Source organism: Vulpes vulpes, chromosome 1, assembly GCF_048418805.1.
Source record: "Vulpes vulpes isolate BD-2025 chromosome 1, VulVul3, whole genome shotgun sequence".
NCBI lineage: Eukaryota > Metazoa > Chordata > Mammalia > Carnivora > Canidae > Vulpes > Vulpes vulpes.
Window position 1 is genome coordinate 63227893 of NC_132780.1, and position 14029 is coordinate 63241921.

The 14029-nt window shown below is 33.7% G+C and overlaps 1 protein-coding gene across 3 annotated transcripts in view; it reads left to right on the top strand.

Annotated features, from left to right (window-relative positions):
- CEP85L (centrosomal protein 85 like) overlaps nucleotides 1-14029 on the top strand; it is a 198408-nt gene that overhangs the window by 165292 nt on the left and 19087 nt on the right. For all 3 annotated transcript variants that reach the window (XM_072765356.1, XM_072765367.1, XM_072765351.1), the window contains 4 exons: nucleotides 877-1029; nucleotides 3548-3702; nucleotides 6992-7109; nucleotides 7642-7692. In XM_072765356.1, the coding sequence (XP_072621457.1) occupies nucleotides 877-1029; nucleotides 3548-3702; nucleotides 6992-7109; nucleotides 7642-7692 (477 nt within the window). The remainder of the gene's footprint in view (nucleotides 1-876; nucleotides 1030-3547; nucleotides 3703-6991; nucleotides 7110-7641; nucleotides 7693-14029) is intronic.

Here is a 14029-nt window from a genome sequence, read left to right on the forward strand (position 1 = left end):
GTGGGATTTTCTGGAATCATATAGTGTATGTGTCCTATAGTAGGTGTTCAATTAACATATTCCATCAATCCTAAAATGACATTAGTGGTGCAGCACACCTTCATTATATGTAATTTTGAGAAAGAAAATATGTTGCATATTCAATTATGACATAATACTTTAACAGTTGTCTTGGCTTGAGGTGTGGATGGGTCTCACTAGTGCTCTCATTTCTTCCCAAGTATCTGGTAATTTTGGTAAATTCTCCTGGCTTTGATTGCATTTCTTGAGTACATGATAAGCAATTTCTTAGCAAATCAGTAACAGAACAGCTTTAAATACTTTTAGATATCTTCCTTTCTTAATTCACATAAAACATTTGGATATAGCTTTGTAAGAAATAAGAAATTGAGGTCTGGAGATGAATATTTGCTTTACTGGTTTTATTTAACATTATACCCTGTGGCTCTGTTTGTCTTTCTGGATACTCAGTAACTTTTTTTCAACACCAAGTTATAATGTAACATTGTTAAGGTATTTTAAACATCATTTAAATTCAGCACATAATTGTAGCACATACACACTGTTGAAATGGCACAGATAGGAATAGCTTTGACCAAGTTTGCACATGTGCAGGCAGTGAAAACTGTATCATTACTGCTAACTGGCTGACTGCAGTTTATAGGATGCCATTGGTTGTAAAAGCAGACAAAATTTAAAAACTCTTGACTTCAGTGATACGAAAATTTATAAAAACGTGAATTTTAGAATTGATGAAATAAGGTGAATCTAATTTGAGTTGGTGATAGCCTTAGCTGTAACCTAGAACTATTGGTTTTGTTGTTATTATTTTTTAATGCCACAAAGCTCCTGAAGATTTATAATTTTTTTCTTTAGCTTAAAACCAGAGATAGATATATCAGTAGCTTGAAAAAGAAATGCCAGAAGGAATCTGAACAAAACAAAGAAAAGCAGAGAAGAATCGAGACCTTGGAAAAGTATCTGGCTGATCTTCCAACTCTAGATGATGTGCAGAGTCAGAGTCTACAGGTAACAGAACTAAAATGCTCATCTTTAAATGACATGAAAACATATTGCTTTCTTAGGTTGACTCCAGAAATTTCAAAATTTTTATAACTTAAAATTTTATATATTTGGCTAATTATGTTAAATGTGTTTAATTGCTGTTTTTAGGATTAAATTTAATTAGAAACTTTAAGCGTGAGTTTGTCTTTCTTATTAATATATGATTACTTTCCTATGAAAGCTGTATATTAACTTCTTACTTAACATTCTACTCTAAAAGGTAGTTTTGAAGCCAGTCTGATAGCCCCATCCCCTACACACATGAGTGCACCACAGTTCTCACTTAATCTAATATTCTCTGGGATCCATCAAGGCTCAACGAGACTTCAAGACCTTTTCTTTTCTTTTCTTTTCTTTTCTTTTCTTTTCTTTTCTTTTCTTTTCTTTTCTTTTCTTTTCTTTTTTCTTTTCTTTTCTTTTCTTTTCTTTTCTTTTCTTTCTTCTTTTCTTTTCTCTTTTCTTTCTTTTCTTTCTTTTTTTTTCTTCCCTTCCCTTCCCTTCCCTTCCCTTCCCTTCCCTTCCCTTCCCTTCCCTTCCCTTCCCTTCCCTTCCCTCTTATTTATTTATTTATTTGTTTGTTTGTTTATTTATTCTATTTTTCCAGATACTTTTTTTCTTCATGTTTTCTTGACCTTTCCACAAATTCTTACACCTTAGTCTGTGGTCTCCATTCACTCCTGTGATCTCTTCTGACCATTTTTCTTTCTTGATGCCTCAACAGAGTCTTTCTACCAATTTTGGTGAAACCTGTCTTCTAGAAATCTTACTTATAAATCTGTTAAACCTACTCTTCAGTCTTCTCCCTTCTTCTCATCATGGAATTCTCAACTCAGCACTGTGACATTCAAGGATAGAAAATTTTTTGTTCTGGATTCTGTCCTGTGCATTAAAGGATGTTTCACAGCATTCTTGCCTCTACCTACTAGATGCCGATAGCACTGCCCCTACCCTCCTCCCTCCCCCAAACCGGAACTGTAGACATTTCCAAGTATCTCTTGGGCAGGGGAAGAAATCACTCTCAGTTGTGAATTACTGGTTTAATCCATGGAGTGTCATTATTGTACAGACTCTAGGCCTAGAATGGACTCTCTGTCTATATTAATTTATAAATTGTAAGACTAAGAGACGATAATGTCAGGAAGGAACTAAAGAAGTACCACAGGGGTTTGTATGAGTAGGAATAGAGAGAATTATAGCTTGAAAAACATGTGTTCGTGACAGTGTAGAGACGTTAAAATCCTTATCTACTGTTGATGGGAATATAAAGTGGCATAGCCACTGTGGAAAGCCATACATTTCCTTTAAAAATTACCATTGGGGATCCCTGGGTGGCTCAGCTGTTTAGCGCCTGCCTTTGGCTCAGGGCATGATCCTGGAAACCCGGGATCAAGTCCTCAAGTCGCACATCAGGCTCCCTGCATGGAGCCTGCTTCTCCCTCTGCCTGTGTCTTTACTCTCTCTCTCTCTCCCTCTCTCTCTCTCTCATGAATAAATAAATAAAATCTTTAAAAAAAAATTGCCATCAATTCACCTGGGTATGTACCCAAAAGAATTGAGAACAAAGTCTCAAACAGATGTTTGTAGATGACATACGTTCATAATAACATTTAAAGGCAACCCAAGTGCCCACTGATGGATGAATGGATAAAATGACACATATACATAAAATTCAGATATAAAAAAGAATGGAATTTTGAAACATGGATAAGCTTGAATACATTGTGCTAAATGATATAAGCCAAACCTAAAAGGTAAATACTCTATGAGGTACTTAGAGTAGTCAAGTTCATAGAAGCAGAGAGTTAGAGTGTGGTTGCTGGAGGCTGACGGTGCAGCTGAAAGGGAAATTGTTAATGAGCACAGAGTTTGCTTTACAAGATGAAAAGAGTTCTTGTGATTAAACAACAATGTGAATGTACTTAAATACTATGGAATTGTACTTTTAAATGCAATAAAGATAATAAACTTTGTGTTATGCATGTTTTATCATTTTTATTTTTTAAAAAATAAAATTTAAAAATGCCCCCAAACTGAGATCATTTACCTTTCTCTGTCTTGTAGAAATTTCTTTCTTTTTTTTTTAAAGACTTTATTTTGGAGAGCAAGAGCATCAAGCATGGGGGAGGGGGCAGAGGAAGAAGAGGATCTTACCCAGATTCCACATTAGTGCAGAGCTTGATGTGGGGGTCAATCCCAGATTCCTGAGATCATGACATCACCTGACCTGAAACCAAGAGTCAGACGCCTGACTGACTGCACCACCCAGGCGCCTTTGTCTTCTAGAAATTTCTGACCCTATTCTCCATAATCTCATTCTCCTAGCTCCCTTGAGACACAAAGGGGGACATGAAGTATTATTAAGTACTCTAGATATAGATAAAGTATAGAGTAATTTTAACCACAAGCTTGTTAATAAGAACACTGTAACAGTTCCTAGTAGAAACACATTTAATATTCTGTGTGTTATGAATTTTCTCCTTAGCTTCAGGTTCTAGAAGAAAAAAATAAGAATTTGCAAGAGACTCTCCTAGATACGGAAAAAAAGCTTGAAGAGATCAAAAAACAGTGTCAAGAAAAGGAGGCACAGCTAATATGCCAGAAAAAGAAAGAAAAGGAGTTGGTAACTACAGTTCAGAGGTAAGAAAATCTTCAGTATTTTTTATGCCTGCTTTTGTTATTTATATTTTTCATAAAACATTTCACTTAAAATGCATTAATTTATAGTTACTGTGGTATTATCATAAAGATATACTCTTAAGAACCATTAAGTATTAGGTCATTGAAACAGGTTGTTTTGCCTGTGATTTGACATCTTAATGCAACATCCTGATATCAAACGTTTTAGATGAGAATAGTTAAAATCTACCCCCCACCAAAAAAAACCCAACCAGTTGAAAACTGAAAGAATTAGCACAGTTTCATTGCTTTGCCAAAAGTAAGTATAAATTCTAGATAATAAAGAGAAGCAGTCAGATACTCAAGCTGCACTCCTTACTGTGATATATTAGAGGTAAATTGGCTCCCACTTTACCTTACTGCAGAGCAACAGGTGTGGCCGTTGTGCCAGGTGTCTTCCAAGTTTACTTACATATCTTGCTTCATAGTACTCTTCTCTTTTAAATTAATACAGTTAGAATGATAGGGAATATCACTTGTTAGTACAATTAGGTAATATCTTTAAGCTGGAAAATTAATACTAGATTCCTGAAAAACCTAGAGTAGAGAACTATGTTATATATACATCTACATGTACTCTCCGTTTTATAGAACTTAACCTTAATAGATGATCAACTAAAAATAGATAAAACTGACTCTCCAGAGGTATAAGACAATAAAGCAACAAAACTAAATTTAAGAAATACACTCTTCGTGCTTTTACCAATTCTGTGAAACTCTAATCAAAATTCATCTGATAATTCCATGTTAATATTGCTTTACTACTTTGAAAGTGTTAATTATGCCTGGTCTACTTTGTTCCTTAGATTTCAGTGCAGAAAACCTCTGATTCTGGGACAATTCAGTCTTCAGTGTTTCTAATCTCAGCTACGAAAAGTTCATATACTTTTAATTTTATCTATATTTTCGCCCTATTTTCTGCTTTTTTGTTCTTTAATTTTACTTTCTATAACTCTATATTTTATATTCTATCCTCTAGTCTCAAAACAGCTTCTGACCTTTATTTATTCTACCATATATTTTTTTTTCCACCTTAGAGAAAATGAGAAGAGGTAATATATCTATCTGTTCTGTTTTATAGGGCATTTCGATCACAAACTCTATGTCATTTAATGAATAGAATTAGGAACACTTGAAAATAATTTGTTTTGCTCAATTGTGTGGAGTATATTTAATATATTATACCTTCTCTTTTATTTAGATTTTCTTTTTTATTAGGTTTTTAGATAACATTGAGCCTAGTACTATTGATTAGAAAGACTTAGTAGAGTGTGTTTCAGAATGCATGTTCCATTTCTTTATCTCAGTACTCTCTGAGATAATAGCATCCCAGAAAATGTCTCTTGATTTCAAATATATATAAAGGACCAAAGGAGGTCTTTCGGTAATTATTCTGTACTTGTGTGGTTCTGGTGTCACTTGTCTGTGTAGATTGGGGTGTTATTTCAGTTTCCTCAGCCATATGATAAAGTTTTCCTTGGTTCCAGAAGAACTTCAGATGTATATGTGACTATGAATTAGATCATTACATTTATCTGTGCCTATATAATATTTCTAAGTTAACTGCTTTTATATACATATATATATGAACGTATGCTTTTATATATATTTTATATATAACTGCTTTTATATATATATATATGTAAGTTATATAATTATATATGAACTTATACTTTTTAAAAAGCAAATAATAGGGGATCCCTGTGTGGCTCAGTGGTTTAGTGCCTGCCTTCAGCCCAGGGCATGATCCTGCAATCCCAGGATCGAGTCCCACTTTGGGCTCCCTGCATGGAGCCTGCTTCTCCCTCTGCCTGTATCTCTGCCCCCGCCCCCCCCCCCCGCCGTGTGTCTCATGAATAAATACATAAATTTTTTTTAAAAAGCAGATATGTTTTCCATTAGAATTGAAAATGTAAGTAAAATATGTGGATGGGGTCCCTAGTAATACAATAGTGGTACCTTTGCTACTCAAGAGATTTATTATTTTTTTAAGTGAGCATGCTTCATAAATAAGAGTGTGTATGTGAAAAAAGACTTGTTTGGTAGTTTTTCATGACAGAGTACATTGTTCTCATAGCTGGTTCATTATTTTTTTCAAAAAGATTTTAATAGTTTTAATGTAATTAATTTCTCTTGGAATTTTATTTACTATACAGCAGTGTCTTGACACTGAATTGAAGGGAAAAAAACTTATTCTGAAATAGAAATAATGTATTTTTCACTTTTAAACTGAAAAAGCAAATACTTTTATGACAAGTAAAAATATATTACAAAGCAGTACACTGCATTCATAATACATAAAAAACTTCTCCGGTGAGAAGTTTTATTTATTAACATATTGGAATCCCTTATTGTACCATGTAAGGCTGTCCAGTTCTTATCCAGAATTTAGATATGGCATTTCTTTGACTTCTTTTTTTTATTATTATTATTTATTTATTTATTTATTTTTGAAGAGAGAGAAAGCACAGGAAAGCCATAATACTTGGAAGAAAAATAATGGAAATAACAAACCTCAAACTATAAAAAATCTGTTTCTTTTAGTATTCTACAGTTCTTGAATATGATTATAAGCTAGAGTAGAACTCTTCCTAGGTGTCTTTCTGTTTTGATTTTGGTCGTTACTGTTAATGGTGTAGTTCCTTTTAAGAAAACCATGACTATTCTTAATGTACCAGAAGGGCTTCCTTTTGTTGTTTCTTCTTCTGCCTACAACTCTGTGCCATGAATAGCATGTGAAACTATTAGGCCAACTAGTAAATAGATGGCTGCTCTTACTAATAAAGGAGAAATGTAATTCTACAGCTATCCTTATAAACAAACTTTTGCTGAGCTCAAAATGAAGGTAAAAGACGTGTTTCCATATTCTTAGGCCCCCTAACACAGTAATTGTAATCAAGGAACTTTGCTTTTGGGAGAGAGGGAAAGAAACAGGATTTAGATTGCAGAGCTCAGATTAGGGTCATGAGGAACTTCATTAGGGCCTAATGAATTAGTCACACACTAAGAATTATTGATTCTGATCTCAAATCTGCCATTTCTGAAAAGTTGATCAGCTTCATTATATTTCTTACTTGTATGAAATATAGGTACTCAGGCATATTCATATATAGGCTGTAGGTCTTGATTATTGCTTGATTAAAAAATATTACCGACCCTAAGAGGAGACTTCATTCATGTTGAAGTTATCTACCAGAATCAGCATACAGAGTGGATTTTCTTTATGTAATTGTCTTTCTAAAACCTACAGCTTGCAGCAAAAAGTAGAAAGATGCCTTGAAGATGGAATTCGCCTTCCCATGTTAGATGCAAAACAGCTTCAGAATGAAAATGATAACCTGAGAGAACAAAATGAGAATGCTAGTAAGGTCAGTTCATGTCTTTGATGATAAATGTGAAATCTATATTATGTTGGATATGTGTGTATAGATACGTAAGTTGTAGCTATTATTTTATATTTTTGCTAATAGCTTTAATCTTTTTATTTGAAAAGAAAATGACAATTTAAGCAAATTTAAATAATTTAAATTTCTGTAAAAGCCAAACTAAGGAAATTATATTACTTCTTAGCAAAACAAAAGGCTATCTTTTCTTTCCTAAATTATTCAGTGTCTGTTTCAAAGTTACTTTTATAAATTGCATAGAGTTTTGCCCAAAACTAGAGGAAGACTTTTGCAGTTTTATGTATATGTGAGCCAAGTCATATGTCTATTTAAAGGATACTTCCATTAGAATTGAAAATGAATACTTCTGTAACAAAACAAAACAAAACAAAAAACACTCTGATTTTTAAAACGTAAGTTTATTATTTTCTATACTTTTGTTTTCTTGAAATATTGGTACTTTTAAAAAGCAATGGAAAAAATTTTGATTCACACTGATATATTTCCTGTGTTTTAGATAATAGACAGCCAACAAGATGAGATTGAAAGAATGATTTTAGAAATTCAGGTAAGGAATGTTTTGTGCATATTTTAATTTAGCTGTATGCTGACTTACTCTTAATAGCTATATAACCTAAACAATACCAAAGCATATATGTATTTATATGAAAAGATTAATAGCACTTGATGTGAAGTTACAAATTCTTTAATACTAATCTTTCACTTTTTTAGAATGAAAATGCTATTTGGTAGATCAGTGTTTCAAAAAAGGGATGCCTGGGTGGTTTAGCAGTTGAGCTTCTGCCTTTGGTTCAGGGCATGATCCCAGGTTCAGGGATCGAGTCCCACATCAGGCTCCCTGTGAGGAGCCTGCTTCTCCCTCTGCTTATGTCTCTGCCTCTCTCTCTGTGTCTCATGAATAAATAAAATCTTTAAAAATTTTTCAAAAAATCTTGAAGAATACTCTTTTCTTTACTTCGCTTGTTTTTAACTAGATGTAGTCTACTACTGAGAACACATTTGGTTAAGGTCATCAGTGATCTACTTATTAAAGACAGTGAACTGTTTTTAGTCCATTGTGACTAGCCAACACTTCTCTTCCTCCTAATAATTCTATATATGTTATTCTTTGTATATTATCCAAGTATAATATGTTGCTTACATATTTGTGGGTTTTTTTTCTTTTACATATTTGTGTTTTATTTTCTGCTTAGTCTCTTGAGAGGAGAGACTATGGTAGATCATATGCATATCTAGAACTTAGAGTGTCTGACTCATAAATGCACAACCACAATTTGTGGATTAAATGTATTTTCATTTTTTTATTAATTTGCCAGATACTTACTGAGCATCTGCATGTGTGCCAGGCACTATTTTTGGCACTAGGAATTCATCAGTGAACAAAGCAAGTCTTTAGCCATTCTAGTGGGGTGAGATGTACAAAATGAAAATAAAATGTCAAGGAATAATACATACTATTTAAAAAGTAGGCTAGAGAGCAATGACAGTGCTGCATTGGATACAGTGGTCATGAAGTTCTTCCTGAAAAAGTAACATTTGAACAGAGATCTGGATGAAGATAACCAAGGAAAGGGCATTCTAGGCAGAGAGAGCCACCAATGCCCTGAAAGTGCCTGGTGTACTCAAGACCAGCAAGAAGACTACTAGTCTAAAGTGCATGATTGTGAGTTAGAGTGGTGAAAGGTGATGATGGAAAGTAGCCTAGGGCTAGATCACATAGGGGTAGATGTCTTTGTATTTTATTCTGTGTATGATGGAAGGCCATTGGACATATTTTGCTGAATAATTTTATTTTTATACCCTCTATTTCTTTACTTCTTAATAATGGAAGTAAAAAATAAAAAAGATAAATGGCTTAAGTGTCAGAATTACAGACAGTCTTCGCTTTGTCTTTTGGCCATATTAAGTGATTTATCATTTTAATTAAACACTAGGCCAGTTCAGCAAGTGTGTGGGTCTGCTATATTGTTTCACGCAGATTATACTCTGTAATCTGTAGTCCTGTAGACGTAACTTCAGTTGTTCTACAAGCCATTTGAATCACAAAATGGTTAAGTTCCCTCAGCCATTATTAACTGATTTATTATAGACCATAATAAAAGGAATTTATATTTCACTTGGTAACAGTTTCTGAAAAATCATTCAAATAAAAGTTAATCTCAATCCAAATTAAGGACAATCAGTATTTTCCTTTGGCACTGAAATTTTGGGTGGATAAGACTTGTAAGGTTGTATTAATTTATCACATACTGTCTCTCACATTATAAATTTTCAGGATATATTTGTATTAATTGAAATGTGCTCTTTTCTTATTTATGGTGGCATCTTAATACAATTTACTCTTACACATCAACCATGTCTTTTAGTCACACTTGAATATGTCATGACCATAGATAAATATGTACAAGAATATGTAATTTATATGCCATTCTATTCTTTGATCTTAAAATGCTTGAGTAGACATTTCAAATTAAAATTTCAAATTAAAATCATTAATGCTATTGTCTTATGTTTTGAAGCAATGGGTCTCTTAAGTCATTCTGACCCATCTATCTAAGTATACATCTAGTATATAGTTTGCTAACAGCAGATAGCAAATGTTGATACTGGCCAACTTAGGTATATTTATCAAGATATTATTTGAATAGAAAATTATGGATGGAGACAAATATGCCTAAAATAAGAAAATTTTTTGCTTAATGTTCATCGTTAAAACCTTTTATTTTCTGGCCTTTCACAGTTTAAAAAGCTAGATTTTTTATTTGGTCATTTGTGGAGAATATGAAATATGAGTACTCTGTAAACATCTGAAAATATTGCCTATTCTAAAAAAAGCAGATATTATTTCCCTAGCATTGGAAACCACAGAGAATCCTAAAGAGAACACTTTGGGTTGAAAAGCATTCTTTGTAAAGCTTTGTACTATAGTTAATGGGCTTAATATCAAGTTGATGCACATAATAGAGCAGTTCCCTTCAATTGCTAATTATTTCAAGTACCTAGTTTTTTCCTCCATCTACTTTCATAAGGAATGGCCAGCCTTCCTCAACTATGCAGATTATGATGGCCTTTCTATGTGTTATAGCTTCAGATTCCTTTGCATAGCCAAAACAACACAAAATACCTTATAATGAGTGATAGCAGAGAACTTTCCACTCTTTGTCAGAATGATTTTAGATATCAGTACAAAAGTATCGAATTTATTAAAATTTCACTGCTAGTTTGTATGTTCTTTGCTCCTCTACAGTACCAGAAAGTTGTTCCATTTTAGAAAGTTTAACAGAACAAACATAGTATTATTAGAATTATCACTGCTTCTTTATTTCCCTGCAAACTGTTGAGAAGACCAGATTTGTCCAAAGTTCATTTGGTTGACTTTTGGAGTATTGTGTTGCCCTGGGTATAAAGAGGTTATTATTCCTAGTTTAAATTTTATGGTGTAAGAAAAACAATCCCTTGCCATGTCCAATTTATAGGAGGTAAAAATAAGGCATTGTTCCAGAGTGAAAATGCTATATTTAAAATACCTGTGGTTTACTACCCTTGTAAACAGAAGTCCAATCAATACATACCCGATTTAGGTCAGGGGCAGATTTGTTGGTTTACAACTTTGAAAGTTGAAGAGTCTTTTACTTGTTATGTTCTATTTGTTGTTGAATATAGAAAAGTAGTACTTCATGTAAAAGTATACACTGATTTTGAAATTGAATTCAGTGCTAAAAAAAAAAACAGATTTATCTACTATTTTGTTCACCTGACAAGATGATATTATTAACTGGCATGAATAATTTGGTTGTTCATTGATCCTTTAGAAATAATGCCTTTGTTTACATTTATGAAACCAGTATAGCTAAACTAGCTGCTGCTTCTACAGGTTTTTCTTCTGTCAACATATAATATAAAAAGACATTTTGCTATAGAATATTTCCCATCATTTACATAAATGTGACTTCAATCAGAATATGAATGAGTTCTTCATTGGGCATTGCCTTTCTTCCTATTTATTTCTTAAATGCATATTTCAGCTACCTAATGCTGTTTCCAGTGAGCTGTTATCATTGTATGTAACCATTATAAGCTTTTGACAGAGGAGATACAGAGTAAAAAAGTTTATTAGGTGCACTCACTTTCCCTAACATATTAAAATTTTTTCCTTATTGAAAGAACTTTTGCATTTAAATGGCTTTTATAAGTTGACATCAGCAAATGATCATAATGTCATAAAATACACAATGATGCTGAAATGTCATTAAGACTGTTCGCTTTTAAAGACATGATTTGAGACTTTCTATCTCAAAACTTAGCAATCTATCCTATTTATTATACTCCAAGAGTGTTTTAAGATTTGATTCCAATTTTGATCAAGTGTCTCTTAAAGTCTTCATCCAGCAGGTTTTCTCAGTAGAATAGTGGGAAAATGAAACATAAGCCAGCAGAATGTTTTATAAGTACAATTTAACTTTTCTTTAACCTAAATAAATTGATTTAAACAATTTCTCCACGCAGTTCATCCTTAGCCTGGAAGTATCCTCATTCTGTAGCCATTAGGAAGTGTCATGTCCTCAGGGAGCTTATTCACCAAAAGTGGGAATTGACTGGGAAGACTTAAAGATTAAAGAGAAAAAAAGGGGAAAGGGATACTTCTGAGAAACATTGTGCTGAGTTTTAAATAACAGCTTTATTGAGATATAATTCACATACCCTGCAATTTACCCATTTAAAAGTATACGATTCAGTAATTTTTAGTATGCTCAGATAAATGGAACTAAGACCACAGTCAGTTCTGGAACCTTTTTATCACCTCATAAACCCCTTACCCTTTAGCTATAGCACTTCCTTAAAACCTGTTCTCTCCCCGTCTTAAGCAATTATTAATCTACTTCTTGTCTCTACACATTTGCCTATTCTAGACATCTCATATAAATGTAGTATGTGGTCTTTTGTGACTCTTTTCTTGACCACACCAACAGCTCCATTAATTGCCAGCTGATTAATCTGTTGCTTTCAATGATGCCCTGTGGTATAAACTGCTTCACAGACTGATGTGTTGTGGTTTCTCTGAAGGAAAAACTCCTTAGGTTAGTATTTAAGATTTTTTTTTTCTGTTCCTAAGAGTACTTTTCTTGGGAATCTCTTTCACTTTTTCTTTCTAGGAATCTAGCCAGCCAGTAGTTTAGCCTGTACCTTCAATGAATCTAACTTTCTTCGTGACTGCTTTTTTCACAACCTCTACTGTTTTACTTTTTGTTTTTTATAAAGTATACGTTTATTTAAATTTTTTATTTAAATTCAATTTAATTAACATATGTTAGTTCCAGAGGTAGAGAGGCCATCAGTCTTATATAATGCCCCGTGCTCATTATATCATGTGCCCTCCTTAATGTCCATCACCTAGTTACCCCATCCCCTCACTCCCCTCCCCTCCAGAAACCTTCATTTTGTTTCCTGTGATTAAGAGTTTCTTATAGTTTGTCTCCCTCTGATTTCATCTTGGTTTATTTTTTCTTCTCTTCCCTATGATCCTCTGTTTTGTTTCTTAAGTTCCACATATGCAATCCCATTATAACTTTCTCTGTGTGACTTATTTCTCTTAGCATAATATCCTCTAGTTTCATCCACATTGCAAATGGCAATATTATATTCATTTTGATGGCTGAGGTAGTACTCCACTGTCTATCTATATCTCTCTATATATATTTACCACATCTTTTCTATCTGTTCGTCTGTTGGTGGACATCTGGGCCCTTTCCATAGTTTGGCTATTTTGGACATTGCTGCTATAAGCATTGGGTTGCAGGTACCCCTTCGGATCACTACATTTGTATCTTTGGAGTAAATCCCTAGTAGTGCAATTGCTGGGTTTTAGGGTAGTTCTGTTTTCAACTTTTTGAGGAACCTCCATACTGTTTTCCAGAGTGGCTGCAGCAGCTTGCATTCCCACCAGCAGTGTAAGAGGGTTCCCCTTTCTCCACATCCTCTCCAACGTTTGTTGTTTCCTGTCTTGTTATTTTAGCCACTTCGACTGATGTGAGGTGGTATCTCATTGTGGTTTTGATTTGCATTTCCTTGATGCCAAATGATGCTGACCATCTTTTCATGTGTCTGTTGGCCATTTGTATGTCGTCTTTGGAGAAATCTGTATTCATGTCTTCTGCCCATTTCTTGATTAGATTATTTGTTCTTTGGGTTTTAAGTTTGATAAGTTCTTAATAGATTTTGGATAGCTCTTTATCTGATAAGAGATTTGCAGATATCTTCTCCCATTCTGTCGATTGCCTTTGGGTTTTGTCCACTGTTTCCTTTGCTGTGCAAAAGCTTTTTATCTTGTGAAGTCCCAGTGGTTCATTTTTGCTTTTGTTTCTCTTGCCGTTGGAGACATGTCTAGCAAGAAGTTGCTGCAGCTGAAGTCAAGAGGTTGCTGCCTGTGTTCTCTAGGATTTTGATGGATTCCTGTCTTACATTTAGGTCTTTCATCCATTTTGATTTTATTTTTGTATATGATGTAAGAAAGTGGTCCAGTTTCATTCCTCTACATGTAGCTGTCCAATTTTCCCAGTACTATTTGTTAAAGAGACTTTCTTCCTTTAGATATTCTTTCCTGCTTTGTCAAAGATTAGTTAACCATAGAGTTGAGGGTCCATTTCTGGATTCTCTATTCTGTTCCGTTGATCTTTGTGTCTGTTTTCGTGCCGGTACCACACTGTCTTGATGATTACAGCTCTGTAATAGAGCTTGAAGTCCAGACCTGGGATACCACCAGATTTGGCTTTCTTTTTCCACATTGCTTTGGCTATTTGGGGTCTTTCTGGTTCCATACCAATTTTAGGATTGTTTGTTCCAGCTCTGTGAAAAATGTTGATGGTCTTTTGATAGACCTCTATTGC